The sequence below is a fragment of the Carassius carassius genome, chromosome 15 (assembly GCF_963082965.1).
Source record: "Carassius carassius chromosome 15, fCarCar2.1, whole genome shotgun sequence".
NCBI classification, from domain to species: Eukaryota; Metazoa; Chordata; class Actinopteri; order Cypriniformes; family Cyprinidae; genus Carassius; species Carassius carassius.
The window spans coordinates 11,113,426-11,140,123 of NC_081769.1; the positions used below are offsets into that span (position 1 = coordinate 11,113,426).

Sequence of the window (26,698 nt, forward strand, 5' to 3'; positions counted from 1 at the left end):
AAAGAAACTACTGTGTCACCCGGCGGGAGTTGTTAGCTGTGGTCTTGGCAGTCCGTCACTTCAGGCCCTACCTCCTGGGCACCAGGTTCACACTGAGGACCGACCACGCTAGCCTCACCTGGATGCTGAACTTCCGCCAACCAGAGGGTCAGGTGGCAAGGTGGCTGGAGATCCTCCAAGAGTACGACTTCGAGGTTCAACACCGACCAGGGCGGCAGCATGCCAACGCTGATGCCCTCTCCAGACGTCCATGCCTTGCTGATGAATGTCGGTATTGTGCTCGTCAGGAAGAACGAGATCTGGGCCCATCGTCGGCAGCCACAGAGCCAGGTGGCAGTGGTGGAGACGCAGGGCCATTCACCATCGAGCAGCTGAGACAACAGCAGGCGAATGACCGAGTTATGGTGAAGGTGAGGGGTTGGCTGGAGGCTCGAGCACGTCCAGACTGGCCAGCGGTGTCCTCACAGGGGCCTGAAATCAAGTCACTTCATTCTCAGTGGGGCAGCCTGGAGCTCCACGATGATGTGATCTACAGAAGGTGGCAGGCACCCAGGGGGGGAGTGGACCGTCTGCAACTCCTGGTTCCCCACGCTCTGCGGTCGGAAGTCCTCCATTGGGTTCATGGGGCAGCTGGAGCTGGCCATTTCGGGAACTCCAAAACAGTGCGGCGGCTGCGGCAGCGGTTCTACTGGCCGGGGTGTCGGCAGGATGCAGAGCTACATGTTCACTGCTGCGATGTCTGCACGGCACAGAAGGGACCCAGCCAACGCTCTCATGCACCGTTGCAACAGTACCTAGTAGGGGCACCCATGGAGAGGATCGGAGTTGATATCTTGGGACCATTTCCCATCACAGAGGCCGGCAACCGCTTTGTCCTAGTAGCTATGGACTATTTCACGAAGTGGCCAGAAGCATATGCGGAGCCGGATCAGAGTGCTTCCACGTCGGCACAGCGACTAGTGGATGAGATGTTTGCCCGTTTCGGGGTGCCGGACGAACTTCACAGTGACCAGGGGCGGAACTTTGAAAGTCGGTTGTTCAGTGAGGTGTGCCAGCGGCTGGGGGTAAAGAAAACAAGAACCACTCCCCTCCACCCTCAAAGCGATGGACTGGTTGAGCGGTTCAACCGCACCCTGGCTACCCAACTTGCTATCTTGACTAGTCAGCACCAGAGAGACTGGGACCAGCATCTGCCCCTGGTCCTTTGGGCATATAGGACAGCAGTGCAGGAGTCAAGTCAGTGCACACCGGCAGCGCTGATGTTTGGGAGGGAGCTCCGCACGCCGGTGGACTTGGTGTTCGGGTCGCCCCCCGAGCCGGAGATTGCTGGTGGACCAGAACTGGACTACTTCCGGCGATTGAAGGAGCGTCTGGGCACTGTCCATCAACTGGCCAGGGAGGCTCTAGAGGACGCTGGAGCCCGCCAGAAGCGGGCGTACGATACCCGGGCCCACGGGCCTACCCTTAAGCCAGGGGACAGAGTGTGGGTGTTCTGCCCTCAGAGAAAGCGTGGGTTGTCACCCAAACTGACCCATCATTGGCAGGGACCCGGAGAGATACTAAATCAAATTTCGGAGGTGGTCTTCCGGGTCCGAATGCCTGGACGGGGTAGGCGGGTGGTGCTTCACAAGGATCGGTTGGCACCGTACCACCCACTGGCCCCAGAACAAGAGAATGGTGGAGGCCAGGGAGGCTCCCCACCATCCACTCCCAGCGCTGCAACGGACAGTAATGGACTCAGGGTTGAGCCTGGCGCTGGGGGTAAAACATCAGAGAGACCGAAGCGTGTTCGAAGTTGGCCAGGACATTTTTTGGATTTTGTTGTGGGAGAATAGGGTTGTGGGGACACTAACCCTCTTGGGGGGGGGTTATGTAATGACCCGTAAGTCAGCACTGGCAGCCAGGTGCATCATGGGAATTTGTTTAACGTTCAATTATGAGTTATTTAAGCAAGATGTTTGAGTTCCTTTATTAGTAATGTTATACATGTTCATGTCTAAGTTAATTTGAGTTGATTCGGGTTCATTTACTGCCATGTTATAAAAAGGGGTGACTGTCACCGTCATGGAGAGAGATGTGTAGGGGAGTGACTTGTGATATGGCCTTGCCAGTGTAAGTTTGAATATTGAGTTCTGAAATTAAAGAGTAACAGACACTACTGCCTCCTGTTGGCTGGTTTGTTGACAACTCTTCACAAACAGAGACACTCATGGTCGTGCGGTGTATGGGACGCGAGTGCTCGCTCTCCCCGCTAGCGAAAGTAAGTCGCGCCGTATAGGTGCTAGCACCCTGCTAGCCGTTAGGTTAAAATAAACAGTCTAGCTTAGCTCTAGTTAGCCCACGGTATTCGAACAACTGTACGTTGCTACAATATGTTTCATGACTTCAATTTTATAAATTTTTTATGAGCTCATGAAATGGATATTGTGTGGACAAACAAGGTTAATTATAGATCGGTGGATTCATTTTTAATTAAACATTTTAGTTTTTTTTTTTTTCACTGGTCTATGACAGCAATAAAGATCCACTAATGGGTAAAACAAACTCTAATACAATTATGATCTAATCTTTTTAAATTTTATACAGTTTCCATTCATGTGAACTTAGAGATTCTGCAACACAGAAACAAAGGGGAAAAATCTATACTATCTATAGTTACAGTACAATTTCTATGCTGTGAGTGTACAATGTTTCTGTGTTCTATGTTCAAGGCTTCTCTTGCTCATTTCCTATTGCCCTATGTGGAGGGCAAAGAGAACTCTGTCTTCATAAAGTCTCTGGCAACTGATTGAACTTCAAATTTGACTCCTGGTCTTTATTGAGCATTGTGCATCACTGAGCTTCATTGAGTACACTGGACTCTCTTTGGAGTTTAACTGTAAATGCCCTTGCTTCTACTGCATTTAAAACATTGCCAAATTATATTGCCAAGTTTACAAATTTTGTCAGTGGCAGCTCAAGTACTACTGTCATTAAAACAAATGATGAAATTCATGATATTTTTCACGCAAATTGTTATTCTAAAATATTATTTGTAAGTACAGTATTTTTGTTGAAAAAAAAACAGGTATAAAAATGATTGTATACCTGTATGTATAAAGACATTGTATATAAACCCAACATAGCACTCACCAATGGCAAAGATATTTGCATTTCTGAACAAAAGGTCACATGATTCAGAATATTCATGGGCTGTGACAAGGAAATGTCTTCAACAGAAATGCTCTGTGGCATTCACCATGGTTCACTAGCAGCATTGGGCTAGAGCATTACATAAGTGAGCCCTAAGGTTATCCCAGTGCTGGCTCTGTGAGAAAAGAGAGCACAGATTTGAGTATGATGTGCGGCAAGAACACAATGTATGTTGACAACCCTCTGCTTCTAATACTGCCAACTGACATCAGCTGTCACAGACACTGAGCTCATGTTAAAAATTTTATTTTTAGTATTATATCAGCATGTACACTGTAAACAAAAAAAAAAGATAATTTATTTTAAGGTAAGCAAGGTAAGGTGGTTGCAAACAATTTATTTTAGCTACATTAAAAAAAGACAGTTGAAGGTTAGTGAATACATTTGTTTGTTTAAATGTAGCTAAAATAAATTAATTCATATATTTTTGTAAATTCAATAAATCAATTTTATTTTCAATATAGTCAAATGACAAACATCTTTTCTAGCTATTTTAAGGCATTTTTTTCCATAATTGACAAATTTTTATACTGCTGCAACATTTTTTTTTAAAATAATTGTATATATACATTTTGTGTATATATATATATATATATATATATATATATATATATACACACACACACACATACATATATACAGTACTGTGAAAAGGTTTTTGCACCCCCCTCCCCCCTTTTTTTCTTTTTGTCACACTTGAATGATTAAGATCATTATACAAATTGTAATATTACACAAAGATAACCCAAGTAAATATAAAATGCAGTTTTGAAATAATGATTTCATTTATTACGAAAAAAACCTGCCTGGCACTACGTGAAAAAGTAATTCCCCCCTAAATCTAATAACTGATTGTGCCACCCTTTGCAGCAACAATTGCAATAAGAGTGTTTGCGATAACTGACAATGAATCTTTTACATCAATGTGGAGGCTGGGATTTCTGCTCCCCCTTCTTTGTAGAATTGTTTTAATTCAGCCACATTGGAGGGTTTGAGCATGAATGGACTGTTTAAAGTCCTGCCACAGCATCTCAATTGGATTTAAGTCCAGACTTTGACTTGGCCACTCCAATACCTTAATTTAGTTTTTCTCAAGCCATTCAGAGGTGCACTTGCTGGTGTGTTTGGGATTATTATCCTTCTGCATAACTCAAGTCCACCTGAGCTTGAGATCACAAACTGATGCCCGGACATTCTTCTTCAGGATTTTCTGATAGAGTTCAGAATTCATGGTTCCATCAATCATGGCATGTCATAACAAGCAGCCTCAGACCATCACACTATCAACACCATGTTTGACTCTTGCTATGATGTTCTTTTAATTTAATGCTGTGGTGGTTTTACGCCAGATGTAACAGGACACACATCTTCCAAAATGAAACTTGTCTCATCAGTCCACAGAATATTTGCCCAAAAGTCTTGGGTATAATCCACATTTATTTATTTATTTATTGGGCAAATATGAGACAAGCCTTTGTGTTCTTTTTGATCAGTAATGGCTTTTACAGTACCTTGGAACTCTCCCATGGATGCCATTTTGTCCCAGTCTTTTTCTTATTGTTGAATCATGAACACTGACCTTAATTGAGGCAAGAGAGGCATGCAGTTCTTTAGATGTTGTTCTGAGTATTTCATGACCTACTGGATCAGTCGTCGTTGCACTATTGGAGTAGGCCGGCTTCTCCTGGGAAGTTTCATCACCATTCCAAGTTTTCTCCATTTGTGGATTCTGGCTCTGACCATGGATCGCTGGAGTCCCAAAGCCTTAGAAATTTAAGTGATTTCTTAATTCAACAAATCTGGCAGTAATCAGGTCTTGGATGTGGCTAGTGAAATTTAACGCTTTCTAAAATAATGTAGTTAATTATACTATCAAATAATGTGGTTAATTATACACTGTTCTTTCATAATTTAACAGGAGGGGGCAATACATGTTCACATAGTGCCAGGTGGTATGTATATATCACATGAAACATACCAGAATGTTCAAGGTGCTCTTTTCCATATGGTAACTGATGCTGATTTACACTTAAGTTCCTAAATAAATGAATAAATACTGCAGTAAAACAACAGACCAAACTATATGTTTTTGATTTGAATCTTACCCTCTACCCTAATTCTCAGATCTCTTTTGCACTTGCATATTGTCAGGTTTAACAGAAAATGAGACAAGCACCATTAAATGTAAAAAATTACATGATGACAAAATATTCATCGTTTTACGGGGGTTTGAACTTTTTACCTTTAAATCTTTTAAAACATTTAACGTTCAAGGGAAAGTGTATTTAAATGCCTTTACAAGATTATTACCCAGCTCCATCTTCAGGGGATCTCAGTTGTTCTGAGATCAGACTCGGTTCACTTTACAGTGTGAAATATAGCAGTGGTGTGTCATTATGGCCTGTGGAGTTTAAGAGGGTGGGAAGGTGTTAAAACTGGGAATGAGATGATAAAAGAGTGTGGTCCCATCACACATAAAAACCAAAGAGGAGTAATGTTGTTAAATGTTATGAGAAACGATCAACCACAATATTACCCCTGTAATCTCTTAAGACTTTCTGCACTGAAAGTTCAGTTGCTTGCTTTGATAAAGGAAAATTGAGTTTGAAAACTGTTTATTAAACACAATGGTAAGTAAGTAATCCTGAGTTCCCTATTGATACTTCACTCGTGCTGCTTCTGCTAAGACGTTATGGAGAAAAACGTCGGAGGGAGGGAACGGAGACGTTACGAATGGGATCTCGCCCGAGAGCCCAATCACCTTCGAGTGGTACAAAACGAGCCAATGGTACACAAAGTACCTTGGTCTGCGGAATTTGCATCGCGAGCTCTGCCCCGCAGAGCCGGTATATAAGGAGCAACGCGAGCAACTCGCATTCAAGTCTTCGCTGAGGAGCTGAGCCAGTGACCTGGCCGTTCAGCTGAACAGCGATGTGGCAAGGGGACGTAACGTCTCTGTTCCCTCCTTCAGGGAACGAGGGTTACATACGTAACCAAGACATTCACTTTCAGTCGGTCACGTTCAACGTTACGAATGGGGTCCCATACAAAACGCCACATGGCTGTCTTCCAGCGACCCGTGTGAGTGATAGCACCCTGTCGTGAGGCCAGCACGAGTGAGGGCCTATAGCTCACACAGACTACACTGGGTAGCATATTCCAGCTGGACATATGCTAGCAGGCTGCCTGCCCGTGGGAGGACTTACAGAAGGCAGGATCTACCAAGGTGGTGATACATAAGAACTCTGAGGTACCCAGCCCGCAGGGTGGAAGTTTCAACGACAGAGCTGGCAAGGGGCTTGCCAAGGGAAAGACACATGCTGCGGAGAGACTTACTGTGGACATACACACGTGGGATTACCCAGAAGGGGAATCACGACACATGGAGGCACCTAGTCCCACACATGGCTGACCAAAGGGCATGTACACAAGTGTTGGACATCAACAATGCTGGAGGAACCCAGGGTTCTGACTGAGGAACTCACCTGAGGGGAATAGCGCACGCATCCAGTCCGCGGAGTGGAATGGCGCAGCAAGCGGATTGACACCGAGCAGGTCCTTACTGGCCCGAAGGGGCGAGTACCCGGGAGGACACGGGCTCTACACGGAGATTATAAAACCTCGCGAATGTGTTAGGGGTCGCCCAGCCCGCAGCTCTACAGATGTCTGCTAGCGAGGCGCCATGCGCCAGCGGCCAGGAGGAAGCTACGCTCCTAGTTGAGTGAGCTCTCACCACTAGGGGGCATGGCAGGTCTTGAGCCTGATAACCCAGGACAATAGCATCCACTATCCAGTGGGATAACCTCTGCTTGGAGACAGCCTTTCCCTTCTGCTGGCCTCTGTAACAGACAAAGAGCTGGTCTGAGGTCCTAAGGCACTGTCCACATAGGTGCGGAGCACACGTACTGGACAGAGCAGCGCCAGGGCTGGGTCTGCCTCCTCCAGGGGCAGCGCTTGCAAGTTCACCACCTGATCCCTAAAAGGAGTGGTGGGAACTTTGGGCACGTACCCAGGCCGGGGTCTCAAGATAACGTGAGAGTTAGCCGGCCCGAATTCCAGGCACGCTTCATCAACTGAAAATGCCTGCAGGTCCCCGACCCTCTTCACCGAAGCCAAAGCCACCAGGAGCGCAGTTTTCAAAGATAGAAATTTTAGCTCTACTGAGAGCAAGGGTTCGAAGGGAGCTCTCTGCAGTGCTGATAGAACCACTGCGAGGTCCCAAGAGGGGATTTGCTGAGGGCGAGGCGGATTGAGCCTCCTTGCTCCTCTCAGGAACCTGATGATCAGATCGTGCCTCCCAAGAGACTTACCTTCAACAGGGTCATGGTGAGCCGAAATGGCGTCCACATAGACCTTGAGGGTGGAAGGAGACAGCCTTCGTTCCAACCCCTCCTGAAGAAAGGAAAGCACTGACCCAATCGGGCATTTCCAGGGGTCCTCACGCCGTGAAGAACACCAAGTGATGAAGAGGTTCCACTTCAAAGCATAGGCATGTCTGGTGGACATGGCTCTAGCTGAAGTGATGGTAGCTACCACCTTTGGTGGCAAGGTACCTAAACCTTCCGTGACCCATCCAGAACCCACACATGTAGGTTCCACAGATCGGGACGTGGGTGCCAGAGGGTGCCCCGTCTCTGAGAAAGAAGGTCCTTCCTCAGAGGAATTGGCCAGTGAGGGGCTGTCGCGAGCAGTACAAGTTCGGGGAACCAGGTCCGGCCGGGCCAAAAAGGCGCAACCATGAGGACCTGCTCCTCGTCCTCCCTGATCTTGCACATCTTCTGTGCAAGAAGGCTCACTGGGGGAAATGCATACTTGCGCAGGCCCAGCGGCCAGCTGTGTGCCAGGGCGCCCGTGCCGAGGGTGCCCTCGGTCAGGGAGTAAAACAACTGGCAGTGGGAATTTTCTGGAGAGGCAAACAGGTCTACCTGAGCATCTCCGAAGTGTTCCCAAATGAGCTGAACTGACTGGGGGTGGAGTCTCCATTCCCCGGGGCGAGACTGCTGCCGTGAGAGCTCGTCGGCTGCACGATTGAGCCTGCCCGGAATGTGAATGGCACAAAGCGACCTCAGATGCTTGTGACTCCACAGGAGGAGATGGTGAGCGAGTTGCGACATGCGGCGGGAGCGTAGACCACCCTGACGGTTGATGTACGCTACGGTCGCAGTGTTGTCCTTACGGACCAGAACGTGCTTGTCCTTCAGCAGGGCCCTGAAGCGGTGCAGAGCAAGACGTACTGCTAGCAAATCGAGGCAATTGACATGCCACTGAAGTCGGGGTCCTGTCCAGGAGCCTGACGCAGCATGCCCGTTGCACATGGCACCCCAGCCCGTGGCAGAGGCATCTGTTGATACAACACCATGTCTGGACACTGGTTCTAGGGGCACGCCGGCCCATAGAAACGAGGGGTCCAACCACGGGGTGAAGTTTTGGCGGCAGGCCGGAGTGATGGTCACTCGGAGCGTGCCCTGTTGCCATGCCCATCTCGGGACTCGGTCATGAAGCCAGTGCTGAAGCGGTCTCATATGGAGTAACCCGAGCGGTAAGACCGCCGCTGCGGACGCCATATGCCCCAGGAGCCTCTGAAACAATTTCAGTGGAACCGCTCTCTTGCCCTCGAATTGTCTCAGGCAATTCAGTAAGTGACTGCGCGCGCTCGTTCGTAAGCCGCGCGAACATGGCGACCGAGTCTATTTCCATACCGAGAAAAGAGATCCTCTGCACAGGGGAGAGCTTGCTCTTTTCCCAGTTGACCTGAAGACCCAGTCGGGCAAGGTGTCTGAGCACCAGATCCCTGTGCTCGCACAACCGCTCTCGAGAGTGAGCTAGGATCAGCCAGTCGTCGAGGTAGTTGAGGATACGGACACCTTGTTCCCTGAGAGAAGCCAGGACTCCCTCTGCGACCTTCTTAAAGACGCGGGGAGACAGGGCCAACCCGAATGGGAGAACCTTGTACTGATATGCCTGCCCCTCGAAAGCAAACCGAAGAAACGGTCTGTGTCGAGGAAGAATGGAGACATGAAAGTACGCGTTCTTCAGGTCGATCGCTGCAAACCAATCCATCGGACGAATGCATTCGAAAATGCGCTTGGGCGTTAGCATCTTGAACGGGAGTCTGTGCAGAGCTCGGTTCAAGGCACGCAAGTCCAGGATTGGCCGTAACCCACCTGTCTTCTTTGGTACTATAAAGTAAGGGCTGTAAAAGCCGGACTTCATGTCGGCTGGAGGGACCGGTTCTATCGCGCCCTTTGCCAGCAGGGTCGCGACCTCCGCGCGCATGACAGGGGCATCTTTGCCCACCATCGTTGCGTGGACACCCCGAAACCTGGGGGGACGCCGGGCGAACTGAATCGCGTAGCCGAGCCTGAGCATCCAGATGAGCCAGCGGGAAGGCCTGGGGAGCTCTAGCTAGGCTCCCAGGAACCGAACCACCGGGGTCAAGGGGACTACAGGCATACCCACAGTGGGGCAGCGTGGTGGAGCAGACAGCCACAGCATGGGAGGCATAGCGTCCCTTAGCGGGGGCGGAGTGCAGGCACTCATCTGACTCCAAGTAGCAAAGAGGGCATGAGAAGGCCGAGCGTTCTCTGGCCGGCTTTGCCTGGAAACTGGCAAGGGGAGAGGGGAACGAGAGTGGCGAGGAAGCACATCGCCAACTGTCATTCGTGGCCTCTTGGGACCCGGAGGTAGAGGAAACAGCTCTTTTAGTGAAGGTATGGGTACCAGCGGCCGCAGGGCCAGTGGCGGAACAAAAAGAAAACGAGAACAAAGGATTCTCCCCCGGCCCTCCTCCGGGGGAAGGAGTGGTCCTGCTACCATCTCCTGACGAGCTGACGTCTCCAACTCCGGGTCGCCCGTCTCAGGAACGCCGCTTGGCCTGGAGTTTTGCAGGCTTAGGGGCAGAGACGGGTTGCGCCTCCCTTCTGCGGCCATCTCCTCGCTGCGGCCGGGGTGAAGGCTGCTGCTGTGGCTGAGCAGGAGTGCAGAGGCCGCAGGGGGGTGCCTTCGGCGACGAGCAGGCTGAGGCCAAAACCCCTGGGACAGCACTGCCCTCGTGCAGCTGCCGGAGCAGCTAGGCCTGATAGACCTGAAGTGAGGCCAGGGCATGCAGGGCAGAAGCGGCCTGGCCCGCAGCTCTGTAAGCCTTGGCCACAAGCGTGGATGAGAACTTACAGGCCTTGGAGGGCAGCTTGGGACCACCACGCCAAGCGGTGGCGCTCTGTGGACACAGTTGCATCGCAACAGAACGCTCCGGGGGAATCCCAGCATACCCCTTGGCCGCCCCGCCATCGAGGGCAGTGAAGGCGGAGGAAGTACCAGAACGGTTTCGGGCAGTTAAAGGTGCCTTCCATGAACTGGTTTCCTCCTGGTGCACTTCCGGGAAGAAAGGAACCAGAGGGGGGTGCTGGCGATCCGCATGAGCAGCCCCCAGGAACCAATCATCCAGCCTCGAGCGCTCAGGACAGGATGGAGGGTTCCACTCAAGCCCGATGCTCTCCGCTGCCCGGGAAAGCACGGCCATCAGCTCGGGATCGGACTCGAATAAAGCTGGCACTCCCGAGGGAGGCAACGCAGCCGAATCCTCATCTCCCGAGGACTCAAGCCCGCCTTGTGATGCGGCGATCGGCATACAGTCCTCTTCGCGAGCCCCGAATGAGATGTCAGGAGCATGAGAGGGTCCAGCAAACTCATCCGGAAACTCGACCGGCTGCGGCGTATGTGAGGGGGGTGTGGCCCGAGGAGGTTCGCTCGTCGGGGAAGCCCACACAGTAACCCTCAGATCACCCTGGCCACCAGCCGAAGTAGCCCTCTTACGAGAAGAAAAGCTAGAACGGGGTGTGGCAGAGGGGACTCTATACCTTTTAAGGTAATCGAGTCTCGATCTCAACGCCGAGATGGTCATGTCCCTGCAATGAGAACATGAGCCATCCACGAACTCAGTCTCAGCGTCCTGGAAGCCCAAACACGTGACACAGCGACCGTCACGAGGAGCGATATATCGACCGCACCCAGAAACACACGGGCGAAATGACATCTTTAAAAAGACGCAAGTCGGCCCGTATCTCTTTTGTGAGAGAAATTGCTCTTTTAGCTGTGTTGAAGTGCTCAGGGGAACGCGGGAGCTGTCGCAGGAAACCCAGACGAACCGCTGAATCGCGCCGTCACACCAAGACCAGTGACTCTTGCTTGTAGCACTCTGGTGAAAGCAGCAAGCGATGTTGCTCGCGTTGCTCCTTATATACCCGCTCTGCGGGGCGGAGCTCGCGATGCAAATTCCGCAGACCAAGGTACTTTGTGTACCATTGGCGCGTTTTGTACCACTCAAAGGTGATTGGGCTCTCGGGCTCATCTTGGCCCAGTAAGAGAACAATATATTATCTCACAGATCCTTCCTCCTCATTAACTTAGAATGCCTGGGACTCAGGGTCAATATTGCCAAGAGCACGCTCTCCCCCAGCCAGCGGATATCATTCCCGGGAAGAGTTCTCGACTCAGCATGAATGAGGGTGATAGTCATGCCAGATTGTGCACTGTCTAGTCAGCAGCTTGTGGCCTCATTCAAAGTTGGAGCCCCCTTAAGGTGTTTCAGAAGATGTTGGGCCTCATGGCCTTCAGCTTGTCCTGCTTCAAATGCGGCTCCTTCAGTGATGGCTAAATCCATGAGTTCTGTCCCACACCTAGCGTCATGGCGTCAAGATAAATTGGGCCTGCGTAGAAGCTCTGGCCCCTTGGAAAGACTCTGAGTGGATGGGTGTGCCCCTGGGAATGGTCTGCAAAAGGAAGGTGGTCTTGACAGATGCTTCTAACAAGGGTTGGGGAGCACTGTGCGATGGCATACTGGCTTTCGACCATTGGTCGAAAGAAGAGAGTCGGCTTCACATCAACTGCCTGGAAATGCTGGCAGTACGTTTAGGCCTTCGCACCTTTCTGCCAGACCTATGGTATTCCACGAGCTAGTCCGTTCGGACAGCATGACAGTGGTGTTGTATATAAATCGCCAGGGTGGTCTCTCCTTGAAGTGCCTCTTCGTTCTGTCAGAGCACCTCCTGGAATGGGCTCAGCTCAACTTGCGTTCTCAAAGCGCAGCGCTTATGCTGGTCAGGTTGAATTAAAGGGGCAGACTTGCTATCTCAGACCAACGTCCCATCAGAGCTGTGGATGCTCAGCCCAAATGGTTCAAAGAATATGGGAGATCTTTGGCAAGGCAGAGGTCAACCTCTTTGCCTCAGAAGGCAGACTCTCACTGCCTAATTTACTTTTCAAAGAACAGGGCCCACGACTGGCCCAGCTTCCTAATTTGCACTTTTTAATCACATGATGTAAACAACTAATGACAAAACAAACTGCTAAACAAAATGAACATGAACCAATGAGAGAACAGAATTAATAACAAGAATGGGAGATGATGAACCAATAAGCAGCAACCAGGAATAGGAGGTTACATGAAGTGAAACAGGAACCACATGACTGAACCCAAATTAGAAGACCTGTCATAAAAAAACATGACTAGACCGGAACTGAAATCATGAAACATGTACAAAATACAAGCTGTTCAAACTAACATTTCAACATTAAAAGATGTGGTTTGAAAGCCTATTTCTGATGTCTATGTCTATTGAATGCCTACTGAAATATTATTATTATTATTATTATTAAAATGTGCTGAATTTGTTGTTTTCTCTAGGTGAATGACAGACTAGACCGATCTTGCTGTGGTTTCAGACCAGACCCATCAGAACTCTGTGTAGAAAACCTGCTGCATGTCAAATGTGGAAACCCAAAAGACTTAAATCTGGTGCACATCCTGGTAAAGGAAATATTGATGATATTTGTCAGATTATACAATACTAACTTTTCAATACCAGACATCCAACATCCTCATTCTATAGTAGTTAGTCCAACCCTCAGAGTCCATCACATTATCACCCAGTTGTAGAGAAAGGAGTCCCATATTTTATAGAACTGAAATGGTTTGCAATTACATTGATAATAAATAAATATATATTTTGCTTGAGTAAGACCAGTACTCCATTTGACTTTGAAAAATTTATGACACTATGCCTTCAGTGAAACCTGAAGCAGTTGCCTTTTCATCAAGTTGTATTGACTGACCTCATGACAAGGTTGCACTGCTGGTAAGTATTCATTTTCTACAAGGAGAGTGTAGAACATTTTTTCCCTTCATTCTGCTTTCCAATATCAAAAGTAATAACTTTCCAACAGTTCTCAAGGTCTACATGAAGTGAGCTCACACTCAAACTGTGAGTTGGAAACCCAACTAAATTAAGCGAGGCAGCTAAAATGAGACAAGGCAATCAGTTTCCATGGGAGCCTTTAGATTGGTTCTGTTGTCATTATCTGATAGTGTTCAGAGAGCTGGAGAAATGGAGCTCCAACATGGTTGTGGTTTAGTTTTTTGGAGAAAGTCTGCCAAAGTCATCGGTTTTAATATCGCTTGCCCACAAAATCATTCAACAATTTTAGAAGTCTCTCACTGTTGCTTAGAAAAAAACCTACAGACCACACTGCAACCAGTATAATTCATACAAGCTCACTCTTTTACTCTAAACCCTAACCCTATTATTAAACATGGATGTGAACTGTAAAAACAAAAGTTATATTATATGCTAGTCTCGATTTTCAATGGTAGGCAATTACTAGTCACGACTTTTGATTTTTGTACACACTGAATATACTTTTGGGACAGTTATGTGATTCGAAATATAATTCAACAAAATCTGAAAAGAGGTTTAGCATTTTCTATCAGGTGCTAATTTCTATCTAATGAAATGTAATTCTACATTTTTGAAGTGTAACTTAAAGGGTTAGTTTACCCAGAAATGAAAAATATTTTTGTTCCAAATCTATAAGGCTTTTTGTTCATCTTCAAAACACAAATTAGGGACAAATTAAGGACTTTTAAAACGCTGTCTAAAAATTTTCTATAGATATACAGACATGGACAGATTAAATTTCACAATTGATGTGAATCTCATTGATTCACATGCAATACTTTTACATGGATTACAATGATTTCTTTGGGTTACTTTTACAATGTTCTGTATAAACTGTTTTTCTCTCTCTTTTTTTTTTTTGACAAAATATCTTCATTAGAGTTTAGAAAATAAACAAATGTACTACGTGTTTGAAAAGGTGGAGTAAGCTAACTTATGACACAATTTTAATCTTTGGGTGAACTAACCATTTAAATGTCCAAAAGTTTCCAAATACTTTAGAACCACTTTACATAATGTATATACTGTACACATGAATCTACCCAAAATAAGCTGTATATTATAACTTTTATTTATAGGTGCGGAAGACAGAACCATCCAGATTGGTTTTTATTGACAATGCAGGAAGACCTCATCAACCACAAGACAACCTCAACTTCAGACTGGTTGAAGGTATTGATGAGTAAGTATTGGTATTTGTGAATAATTATCCAGATTTATACTATCAATACTATTTTATACCAGCCTAATTGTTACAAATGTGGACTGTCAATGTTGTAAGTTTGAACCATGACATTAACATTGTGCATTTGATAAAACACTTGTTGACCTCTATTGTAGGGTAAAAGGGGCAACTAAATTAGAAGTAGACAAATTTGTTTACAAATACAAATTTCAGAACAAGGATGCTGTTTTAAAGGAAATAATATTGATTGAAATGTTCAAAACAGTTAGCGTAACTGTTTTGAACATATAGATATGTAAGTATATTTGTTGATTGGCAGGTTTCCAAAGCGGGCTGTTTCAGTACTGCAATCAGGATGTCTGGAGAAGATGCTCCTTCGCTCCCTGTCTGTAGATCGGGAATTCTGGGTGAGCAGAAGAGGGGCGTCCGGACTCAAATCTATCATCCAACACATTGAACAAAGAGCCAAGGCCCTCCTCGAGCACATAAAAGAAAAGAAACTGCACCTTAACAGAGATCTATGACTCTCCAATTGAAGAGATTCCCTTATATTTAGGGGGGAAAGCAATTCTCAAAATTCTCTTGCTTTGATTTTAATTGTCCAGACTCATTTATGTCAGTGTCTGAAAGTCTGTTTTGTTGTGCTGCTTAGAAAGTCATGCACATTATGCAAGACAGCTAAAATGAGAGGAGGCAGTGCATTTGCATGGATTATTGAGTCGATTTCCCTAATCAGGATTGACAATCCTTGAACTGTGATTATGTGATGTGCACAGTGTCTGAGAGAAGACATTCCAGATGGTCATTTGCAGGCAGGACTCATGCGGAGGTCCATCACTGGGTAGAGACTTGCATGTCCTTGATAAAATTGGTTTTCAACAACAAGCAATTTGTCTTTCTATGCTGAATGTTAATTTGCTGTCAATGGCCTACAGTGGTCAACAGCCAATTATAAGATATTTAATATTTAATGTACAGTTATGAGGAGTGAGATCTTGGACTAATGATATTTCATAGTGGGTGAATTGTCACAAAATTAGACACCAAATAATCAACTAAATCTGTCACTTATTTGTTGTGTTGTCATAACCGCATTGGACAAAACCTGCATTTACATGGAAGAAATTAAGCTTTGTCAGTGCATTCAGGAAGAATAACTGCAGCTGTGAATCAGATATGAAGCTAAGCTAATAATGCAGCTTCTAAACAATTTTTCTTTTACAGTATCCTTGAAATGACAGAACAAGAGAATTGTGGTGTACAAGCTAAATCTTTAATGAAGGCTGCTATACTAGAATAGATGCTGAGGACTATGAAACTGTGGTGTGGAGTGAAACTGAGCCTTCGCCATGTAACTCCTGCTGGGCTCCTACAAGGCATTTGGTGCCCAAAGGCACAGTTATGCATTACAATTGCTGAGTCTGTATTTGTGGTGTCATATGTATAGTTGTCATACATGATTCAAGACTTTCATCTGCATCCTATAGGCCACATACTGTACACACACTGCATTTAAATATGTCACTCCCTTCTTCTGAGAAACAATCATTTAGAATTGTGGTTCTAAACCTTTTTGGCTAAAAGGCCCCTATGGTCAGTAACAATGTTCAAAGACCCCATGGCTTCTGCAGTTTGTGATTTACTGGACAAAATGTTTTCTTTCTTTCTTTTTTTCTTTCTTTCATGTTTTGATACCTTTCTACCCAATTCATATCATATCATCTACCCGATTTAGAGATCAAATTTTTACCTGATATTTCTCTTAATTTCAAAGCTCTGCATAACTAATCATTTAAAAGGTCCATGCATGCAATTATTCATTTGAGTGATTTACTTGACTTTTCCAGTAAATCAGGCTTTTACCTTATATATCCAGGTATCTAGATAGTGGGAACCCTGCTTTTTTCTTTTTCAAAAAACAAGTTGAAAAACAGTAAATAAATGATTAAATTAATAAATAAAATGGCGGGGAATTAAAATAAGAAAAAGAATTAAGCTGATATTGCTTTTCTGATATTGCTTAATATTTTAGTGCTTTTTTTTTTACCTTTTTAAGTCATCTTGAGGTCCCCTTTGGAAGTAGACCCCCTTAGTGGCCCCAGTCCTCTGGTTGAAAACTGCTTATTTAGACAAATCAAGTATATGTATATGTGGACATTATACTCCCTAAATTCTGTAGTGTGTAGGTGGCCTTTTTTTGTAAAAAAAAAAAAAAAAAAAAAAAAAAAAAGGCCTATTATCAGTGTTTTGCCCGATTTTTCATCACCCACACTAGTTTATGCATAATTAAAAAGTCATTATTTTTGGAAATGTATGACTGCAACTTTAGAACATTGATTGTTCTACTTTTTTTTGCTGATTTTGGAATTTTCACTTGAGTAAATGTGCTCATCTAAGATTCATGAGAAATTATTTCAAGACTAGCCAAAAACCTCTATCAAGTGAAGAATTACAAGTATCTGACAGCTTATTTATTTTTCATAAATTAATGCTCAAATCCCATTTTGCAAATTTGCAATTTTTAGTTTGTATTTGGTCGAACACCAAATGCAAACTGCAAAATGCAGATATAATTTCCAGAAATCAAATGAATAAAGAGGAGAAGAGTTTGAGTGGCTATATCAACCCCATCTGAGTTGATCTTGTCATTTGCCTCATACTGATTACACTTTTGGAAATCAGGAGCATGTCGAGGGAGGAAAATAAATGAAATTTCAGCGAAATATTAAATCTCCCTTTCATCCAGTTTAAATTCCCACAGGTCTAATTTACATTTACCTAATGTGGGCCAGAGACTCCTGCCTGTGTTCTGCTTCCAATTTCACTTCAAAGTACTTTGACTGCTTCTTTTTAAACGTAAGAAGGGAGTTCACCAAACAGATTTGAACATAAGACTAGTTTAGCATAAATGCTGAATGCACTGATACTTTATATCCTTGGTAAACTGTACAATATTTAAAAACTGCAGTTAATTTTAGTATATTGCAGTGCTGGACAACAATTAATTATGATTAATCGCATCCAAAAAAAAAATTGTGTACATAATATGTGTATGTACTGTGTATATTTATTGTGTATATATAAATGTACACACATGTATGGATATATTGATAATATAAATTATATGAATATAAATTTATACATGTTAATATTTTCTAAATATATACTGTATGTGTGTGTCTTTATATATATGTGTGTGTGTGTGTGTGTGTGTGTGTGTATATATACATATATATATATATACACACACACACACACTCACACACACACATACACACACACATATTATAAATATACACACTACACACACACTTTATGTTCACAAAAACTTTAATTTTGGATGCGATTAATCACGATTAGTTGGAAAGATGGGTAAAACATAAGTACTTGTAGTTTCATAAGAGAGAACATCACTGGCTTTTAACTATGTATTAACAAAACCACTCTAAAATCCTCAGAAATTCAAATTTTTTTGTAAAGGATGAAAATATAGCATTTCTTCTCTGCAATTAACAAATAAACAAACGATTAATTTCCTTAAAGAACATTTTCTTCATCAGAATGACTGCACAGTACTGTGTTACTTCAAAGAATTAATCCCTACCATAAAAAGTAAAGCCTGTCTTTTAAATATTTCATGATATAATTGGTATAATTCTTTTTTTTTTTTTCAATAGGCTGGATTTTCCAACAAGTATAAACATTTCAGTTTATAATATTCCTTTCAAGTTATAAATAAGTGCAACTTGATCACAGTTGTCTAACAAGGTCAGATATATATAGCATTGCGATATATATATATATATATATAAAAGGCTGAAATATAAAACTACAAGCCTTCTCATCATTAGGCAAGAGATGAGTGGATAGAGCCATTATTGCTGGACCATGTAAGAGGGTTTCTCAGAAAACTGAGAGAAGCAAAAGTCACTACCATGAGTTACCTCTGGCCTGCATCCATTTATTAGAAACGTAATTTTAATGAATCCTAACCACGGGAATGATTAAATTAAGTGTAATTAGAAAGAGAAAGAGAATGTATGCAGTTCCGCAGATGATTTCTAACCTCTGTTTATAAATGTTTCTGTTGACAAGTGAGCACATATTGCATTCTTTCCCTTGAGGATAGATAAAAGCATCATCCATGCCTTAAATAAAACTATAGCTGTGTGTCTTCACATGTTTCTGTGTGATATATGTGATATATTTATCTGAGTGATAAAAGTGATTTTTTTATTAGACCAATTTGTCAACTTACCTCAAAAACCATGTGACAGTATTACCCAGGGCATGGTGCCTTTCTACTCTTTTATTCTCACAGTTTATTAAAGGATTAGTTCACCCAAAAACTAAACTTAGACAGTTTTGCACCTACACTCAAAGCATCCTAGGTGTAAATGACTTTTTTGAAGGGTTAGTTCACAGAAAAATTAATATTATGTCATTAATGACTCACCCTCATGTCATTCCAAACCCGTAAGACCTCCGTTCATCTTCGGAACACAGTTTAAGATATTTTAGATTTAGTCTGAGAGCTTTCTGTCCCTCCATTGAAATTGTATGTACGGTTTACTGTCCATTTCCAGAAAGGTAATAAAAACATCATCAAAGTGTTCCTGTAGCTCAATTGGTAGAGCATTGCGATATCAAGTGCAATGTTGGGGGTTCGATTCCCCGGGAACACATGATAGGTAAAAATTGATAGCCTGAATGCACTGTAAGTCGCTTTGGATAAAAGCGTCTGCTAAATGCATACATTTAATTTAAATTTAAATTAGTCCATGTGACATCAGAGGGTCAGTTAGAATTTTTCTGAAGCATCGAAAATGCCTTTTGGTCCAAAAATAGCAAAAACTACGACTTTATTCAGTCAGTCTTTTGTTCGTTATCTGGCTTGGCTCGGTGTTCATCTTCAGTTCTCTCTTCACAGCAGTTCAGTCAGTGTACTGTTTGAGTAAATTAATTACTCCGGGATATTGGTTTATTTGAACTCAGAGGGAGTGTCAGCCACGTTAAAAAAAGTTAACAGCTTAAGTCATTTGTGGATTAATGCTTATTGGACACGTGAACTGTTTCAAATGATTCAGTTCGATTTGGTGAACTGGTTGAAGAAGATCCGGTTACATTGAGTGATTTATTCGCGAACCGGATATCACTCAACTGCAGTGTTTTGAACTCACTCACAACAGACCCGGAAGAGAAGACAATGCTGAATAAAGTCATAGTTTTTGCAATTTTTGGACCAAAATGTATTTTTGATACTTCAAAAAATTCTAACTGACCCTCTGATGTCACATGGACTACTTTGAAGATGTTTTTATTACCTTTCTGGACATGGACAGTATACCTTACATACGTTTTCAATGGAGGGACAGAAAACTCTCGGACTAAATCTAATATATCTTAAACTGTGTTCTGAAGATGACGGGTTTGGAATGACAGGAGGGTGAGTCATTAATGACATAATTTTCATTTTTCGGTGAACTAACCCTTTAAGACAAAATCAGTCAGGGTTATATTGTGAAAACAAGGCCAGGATCCAACAGCGGATGAATGTAAACCGATGGGTTACGATTAGAGACCTTGTTTTGGGCACAAACAGAGCAAGCCAAGACAAACTGCCTGACATCCTGGCCCATAGTGGTCCACCAGAATTGCTGGCGCATAGTAGCAAGAGATCTCCCGACTCCTGGATGGCAGGCGATTCTGGACTCATGACCCCACTGAAGGACCCCCGGACGTAGCGCAGCTGGCACGAACAACCGACCTGCCGGACACTCAACTGGTACTTCCTCCCCTCGCCCAGCCTCCTCCACCCATCGCTCGACGTCCCAGGAGAGGACCCCTACCACCACCCCCTCAGGGAGAATTGTCTCTGCAGGGGCCTCCTCTCCTGATCGCTCGAACTGACGGGATAGGGTATCTGGTTTAACGTTCTTAGAGCCAGGCCGTATGAAAGGGTGAAGTTAAAGCGACCAAATAAGAGTGCCCAGCGAGCCTGGCGTGGACTCAGTCTCTTGGCCGAACGGACATATTCTAAATTCTTGTGATCCATCCAGACCAAGAAGGGCAGCGCCAACCCCTCCAACCAGTGACGCCATACACCAAGGGCAAACCTGACCGCCAGCAGCTCATGGTTGCCAATGTCGTAATTTCGTTCCGCAGGGTTAAGGCGATGGGAAAAATATGCACAGGGGTGCACCTTCCCATCCTTACTGGAGCGTTGGGACAAGACTGCGCCTACCCCAACCTCAGACACATCCACCTCAACGATGAATTGCTTTTCAGGATCTGGAATGGAGAGAACAGGACCAGAGATAAATCAGGACTTTAAATTATCAAAGGCCTCTTGAGCCCGAGCATTCCAGGTGAAATTCGTGGAACTCGCACTTCTCCACTTTGACATAAAGCTGGTTCTCCAGCAGCCGTTGGAGGACCTGGCACACGTGCTGAGTGTACCTGAAGGGATGGAGAGAAGATGAGAATATCGTTGAGATACACAAAGACAAATTGATTAATTATGTCTCCCAACACGCTATTGACCATGCCCTGGAAGACAGCAGGAGCGTTAGTAAGCCTGAAGGGAAGGACCAGGTATTCATAGTGTCCCGTGGGGGTATTGAAGGTTGTCTTCCACTCATCACCCTCATGAATGTGGATGAGATGATTGCCCGCATTGCGGAGGTCTGACTTAGTGAAGGCCTTGGCTCCCTGCAAAAGTTCAAAGGCAGATGACATTAACGGAAAGGGGTACCTGTTCTTTATAGTGATGTCATTTAACCCTCGGTAATCAATGCAAGGACGCAGAGAGCCATCCTTCTTCTTGACGAAGAAGAACCCAGCGCCAGCAGGGGAATACGAGTGCAAATGAGCCCAGCTTTTAAGGATTCTTGAATGTATTGGTCTATAGCCTCTCGTTCAGGACCTGACAGGGAAAATAAACGACACTGGGGCGGAGAAGTGCCTGGGAGGAGGTCGATGGCACAAATCAATGGCAGTGAGGAGGTAGCGAGGTGGCCCGGGACTTGCTGAACACTCGCAGCAGATCAGAGTACTCCGCCGGAACCCCAGTGAGGTCAACGGCCTCATCCTGCAACACAGGAGACACAGAGACAGGAGGAGAGGCAGCACCAAGGCAACATGCATGACATGACTGACTCCAAGAATCATTCTGACTGCGAGACCATTCCACATGAGTACTGTGCTGAACCAACCTTGGGTGCCCCAGAATAAGACTGGCGTGAGGGGACTCCAGGAGGAACAGCACAGCTGACTCATGGTGATTGCCCGAGACAACAAGACTTACACGAGGGGTGGTGTGGGTGATAGTAGCTATAGGCTGACCAGAGAGACCCCAGACAGTGACGGGAGAGGAGAGAGGAACGGCAGGAATGCCCCAGTCCTTGGCAGTAATGTAGTCCAGGAAGCTGGCCTCGGCGCCAGAGTCAATAAGAGCCTTACAGGAGTGGACAGAGCCTTGGTATATGATGGTGGCAGGCAACTGGGTACGCGACTTGGGGGAGATGAGAGGAGAAACGCCCGCTAGGACTCCCCGGGTTGACTACTGGGCTTTGGCTTTTAACGGGCATCCTTGAACGAAGTGGCCTGCCCTCCCACAATAGAGGCAGAGATCCTGCACCAATCTTTGTTGTTTCTCATGAGCAGATAGTCGAAGTTGCCCCAACTGCATGGGTTTAGGTTCCATTAAAGATGATTGAGGCAGACATTGAGCCTTGAAAGACTGGTCTTCTTCTACCTTCATTGATGGGTGGGAAGCCAACCACCGCTGACGCAAATGGAGGCGGCGCTCAACTCGAGTGGCCAGATCCATAAAGCCCTCCAGGTCTTGCGGTAGATCGTGTGTGGCAATTTCATGCTGGATGTCAAAATTAAGCCCGCTAGTGTCTTGAACTGGATGGCGTATTCAGTCACCGAACGTCCCCCTTGGCGAAGCTGCACGAGTTGAGATGCAGCCTCATCCCCTCTTGCCGAGCGAGCAAACAGCTTAGTCATTTCCCTGCGAAACTCCTCAAAATTCAAACAGAAGTGGGCTCTAGCATCGCAAATGGCCGTCCCCCACTCACAAGCTTTTTCTGTCAGCATTGTGATGACATAAGCAACCTTCAGGCGCTCAGTAGCATAACGACGTGGTTGCAGCGCGAACACCAGTGCACATTGAGAGAGAAATGTCAGACATGAATTCGGATCCCCATCATATAAGGGCGGATTGTTGGCGTGCGGCTCGGGCAAAAGAATAAAGCAGGGTCAAAAAACTCGGAAGGCAAGGAGAAGATTAGCGCTTCTAACAATGCTTACGGACTGACACAAGACAACAAACACAAGGGCATGATAAAGGGAAGATAATAAGTACAGAACAGGGTGCAGGTGCAGGAGAACACATTAATCGGGGGTAACAAGAAGGGCGGAGACCGTGAAACACCTGGCGACCCATCAAAACAAAAAGCCATGTGCTCCAGGGCAATAAAAGCCTAAGACCCCACGAGATCGTGACATATATTAAAATTGTCCTAGCTATTCCAAGCTATCATAATCATTGCAGTCAGTGGGTGTTACAGTTAAACAGTCCACAAGTCGTCAATTAAAGCATGCGCATTCATAATACCACGTACAACACATGGCTCCGAGGGGGGAACAAAGGCTCCCTATAGGGAATCCATGAGTTTTTGTAAGAAAATTTACCATATTTCAAATGTAATAAACATTTAAACACTTTTTTTTACTTGCACTGACTGTCATACACTGAAGCAGTTCCGGCGGATGACGTAGTACTCTGGCGTTGGATGATTAGTGATGAATGCGGAGAGAGAAAAAAACAAAATGCCAGTCATGAATTAGAAGTACAAACCGACGATTTGTAAAGAAAAATGTTGAGGATTTCAATATAAACCAAGAGGATACTGGTTTACCTTTGCTAAAGTAAGGAAACTTGCTTCCTTTGCTGCTATAATTAAACAAGCAAACTCGCGAGACTAGCATACCTCAGAGACACCTGCTTGCTGTAGCAGGCCTCACACAAAGAGCAGCTTAGGGGCCCTGACCACTGTAATCCTCCACTGCTAATAAAGATTAATAAAAAAAATACTTAATTGAGGAATGAACAAAAGAAAGAAAGTCATATTTGGGTTTGAAATGGCATTAAGGTTATAAATTATGAATTTAAATTGAGTGTGCTAATAATGAGCTTTAGATAACTTGACAGTCGTACACATTGTGTAGATATGTAGACATTAACAGCCTCCGAGCCCTGGACTCCACCTCTGTCCTTCGACCCATCTGCTCCGTCTTGGCTCATAGCTCCCTCATCTCCACTGTGGCCCGTCATCCCACCCGCTCCACCGGGCTCCCTCGTCCCTCCAGCTCCGCTTTCATTAGTCGACAACCATTCGTCGCCTCGGGAACATTAAAAATGTTTAAAATAAATCCATAGCTTTCACACGCTCTTTGGATGCTCTCATTTCCCAAGTTGTTTTTCCCTTACTGTAAGGCTAATAAATGTATTTCACGATCTGGGTCATTATTTAATACAAAACCACACATAATGTTTCTGCTGTATCTCTGTCAATCACTCTGATATTTAGTTCAAATGAGTGCTGTCTGTCACTGTCTTTAATCAGTTCTGTGAATGACTGTATGGTCATTCTTTATAAAGTAGTATTTTTTTCAGGTAGCTTTGTAGAAAGCTTTCTTTCTAGCTTTCTTCAAGCGTCTTGGAGATATGACCATAATTCTTTTGGATTTAGTTTGTCTCAGTTTCATCTGTTTCTTCATGTAATCACAGGCAGATTTGATGATGGTGTGATCAGATCTCCAAGTGGAGCACCGGCTGTTTTCAGACTGCTTGTGCATTCAAAAATTTCACTAGATTATTATTAAAATTAATGGCAAAATGAATGTTTGGAAATGTAAACTGATATTTTCTACTGACACAGCAAAAGATATAAATAACTGGCCGAACACCATTCTTTGGGGTTAAAATAATAATGTGCCTAAGACTTTTGCACAGTAGTGTATGTATAACGTAAGTATAATTAAAACAAGTATATTTAAATAAGTATAATTAAAGTTTGTGTTCATATGTGTTAAGGGCTAGATTTTCGCTGGAGGAAACAGCTGTGGTGTGATGACCGGTGAACGGTCATCTGGCTCCTTCCTCCTGGTACTATGGACCATGCTGCCTCTCCATTCCTGCCCCTTGCCTGGCCCACACCTGCCTCCTGAACCCCCACCCTCCCTCCTCTGTTGGACTTTTTTGTCAGCACAAGGACATGCCATTCTGGGAGGGGGTGAACTGTTATGGTTATGATCTGAAAATTTTTATATTCATCAATGTTTTGAATAACAACAACAAAAAATATTCAGTGTAAATAGTAGTGTAAAATGAAATAATCATAACTAATGCACATATAAAAACACTTATTTCTGTGCTTTTCGAAATAATGTGCATTAAAAGTCATTACATCCTTCATTAATATATTTTAATTCAAAATGTGTCTCCATGTAGTATTCAGGAAAATTCTAGTCTATAATTCCATTTGATGTTTGGATATGGTAAGATTACATTAATTTTAGTGATTAAAATAACACATTTCAGCTATCAGTTTGTTAGAGTGGTCACACAAAATGTTATTTTACCCTTGCTTCTAAAAAAAAAAAAAATCTGCTTAACAGTTTCGTGTGGCCGTAAACATTTAATTTCAAATTACACTAAAGTTTTACTTTTACCGTAAATGTGGTGTTTACATGGAATATAGTTTACTAGTACGAACCCAGAGTTTGGTAAACAGGCCAATTAGAACAATTAACTATTAACTTAAAACTACAACTAAATTAAAATTAATCAGAGATCACTTACAATTATATATATATATATATATATATATATATATATATATATATATATATATATATATATATATATATATATATACACACACACAGGGCTGGGAAGGTTACTTTTAAAATGTATTTCACTACAGATTAAGTAATCAGTAACGTATTTTGTTAGATTACTCAGGTTTAGTAACTTAATCTAAATACTTTAGAATACTTTGAAATACTTAAGCTTTGTAACACAAAGGAACATATTAACTTGATGTCTTGTTTTTATGATTCCCAACTCTAAACAAAAGTGACATCTACCAGCCCTAAGATTTGTGTTTTCTTTGCACTTTATTTATATCAATTTTCCACAGAATTTCTATGAACGACAAAACAAATGTTATGTCATTTAAATCTTCCAATCAATAGAAATTCAATTTGAATACAATGAATGGGATTCCGGGCTGTTTCATGCTGCATTCCAAGCTTCAAAACAAATCCAGACACACCAAACCCTAATAAAAGTAGCTAAAACAACTCGCAGATTTGTCAAAGTTATACAATAGATTTGTTTAATGAATGGACCAAACTCTAAGTGATGATAATCATCTCTATGGAGAAGCGATCGGCACAAAGTAATCGTTAAGTCAAAGTTGTCAGTGCTCATTTTCCACGGTTGCAAGCAATGTCGTTATTAATGATGCTTTTGGGAAACACACCTCAGGCCTGGCAACATTTCAAAATCCCTGAACTGAACTTTACTTTAGACAAATCAGCATGATCAGCAAAAACTAGTAGCATATCGGGATGTAACAATTCAATAAACTTACGATGTGATAATATTCACAATACACATTTATTGTTGTATACTGTTATACATTTATTTATTTTTACAAAATGAGATCATTATAAATGAAAATGTGTCCTATTAGACAAGACAAAATGCTGCATATTTCTTTGTAAAATTGGAATGTTAATAAAACTAACTTGAAATTTTAAAACAAATCCTAAATCAAATACAAAATCATACAACTAAAAGACATATCTAAATTTAAACAAAGGCTTTGTCTGTGTTCTATTTTAAATCAGAGAAAACCATTTAAATTACTATCCCCTCCAAAAAAGATGCTAAATACATGTTATTTGCATTGTATAATAAAAAAAATGAAGTAAAAACAGAATGGTCGGATTTTATGTGAATGAGATGCAAAAGTCACTCTCTGACAGCAGGTGCCACTAATGGAAATTT

The 26,698-nt window shown here is 43.7% G+C and overlaps 1 protein-coding gene across 1 annotated transcript in view; it reads left to right on the top strand.

Annotated features, from left to right (window-relative positions):
* The window catches only part of gask1a (golgi associated kinase 1A), a 48,183-nt gene extending 31,936 nt beyond the window's left edge, over positions 1-16,247 (top strand). Inside the window, exons 3-5 of the mRNA XM_059567349.1 lie at positions 12,875-12,997; positions 14,504-14,607; positions 14,930-16,247. Coding sequence (XP_059423332.1) covers positions 12,875-12,997; positions 14,504-14,607; positions 14,930-15,134 — 432 coding nt within the window. The 3' untranslated portion in view covers positions 15,135-16,247. The remainder of the gene's footprint in view (positions 1-12,874; positions 12,998-14,503; positions 14,608-14,929) is intronic.
* The last annotated feature ends 10,451 nt before the right edge of the window (positions 16,248-26,698 follow it).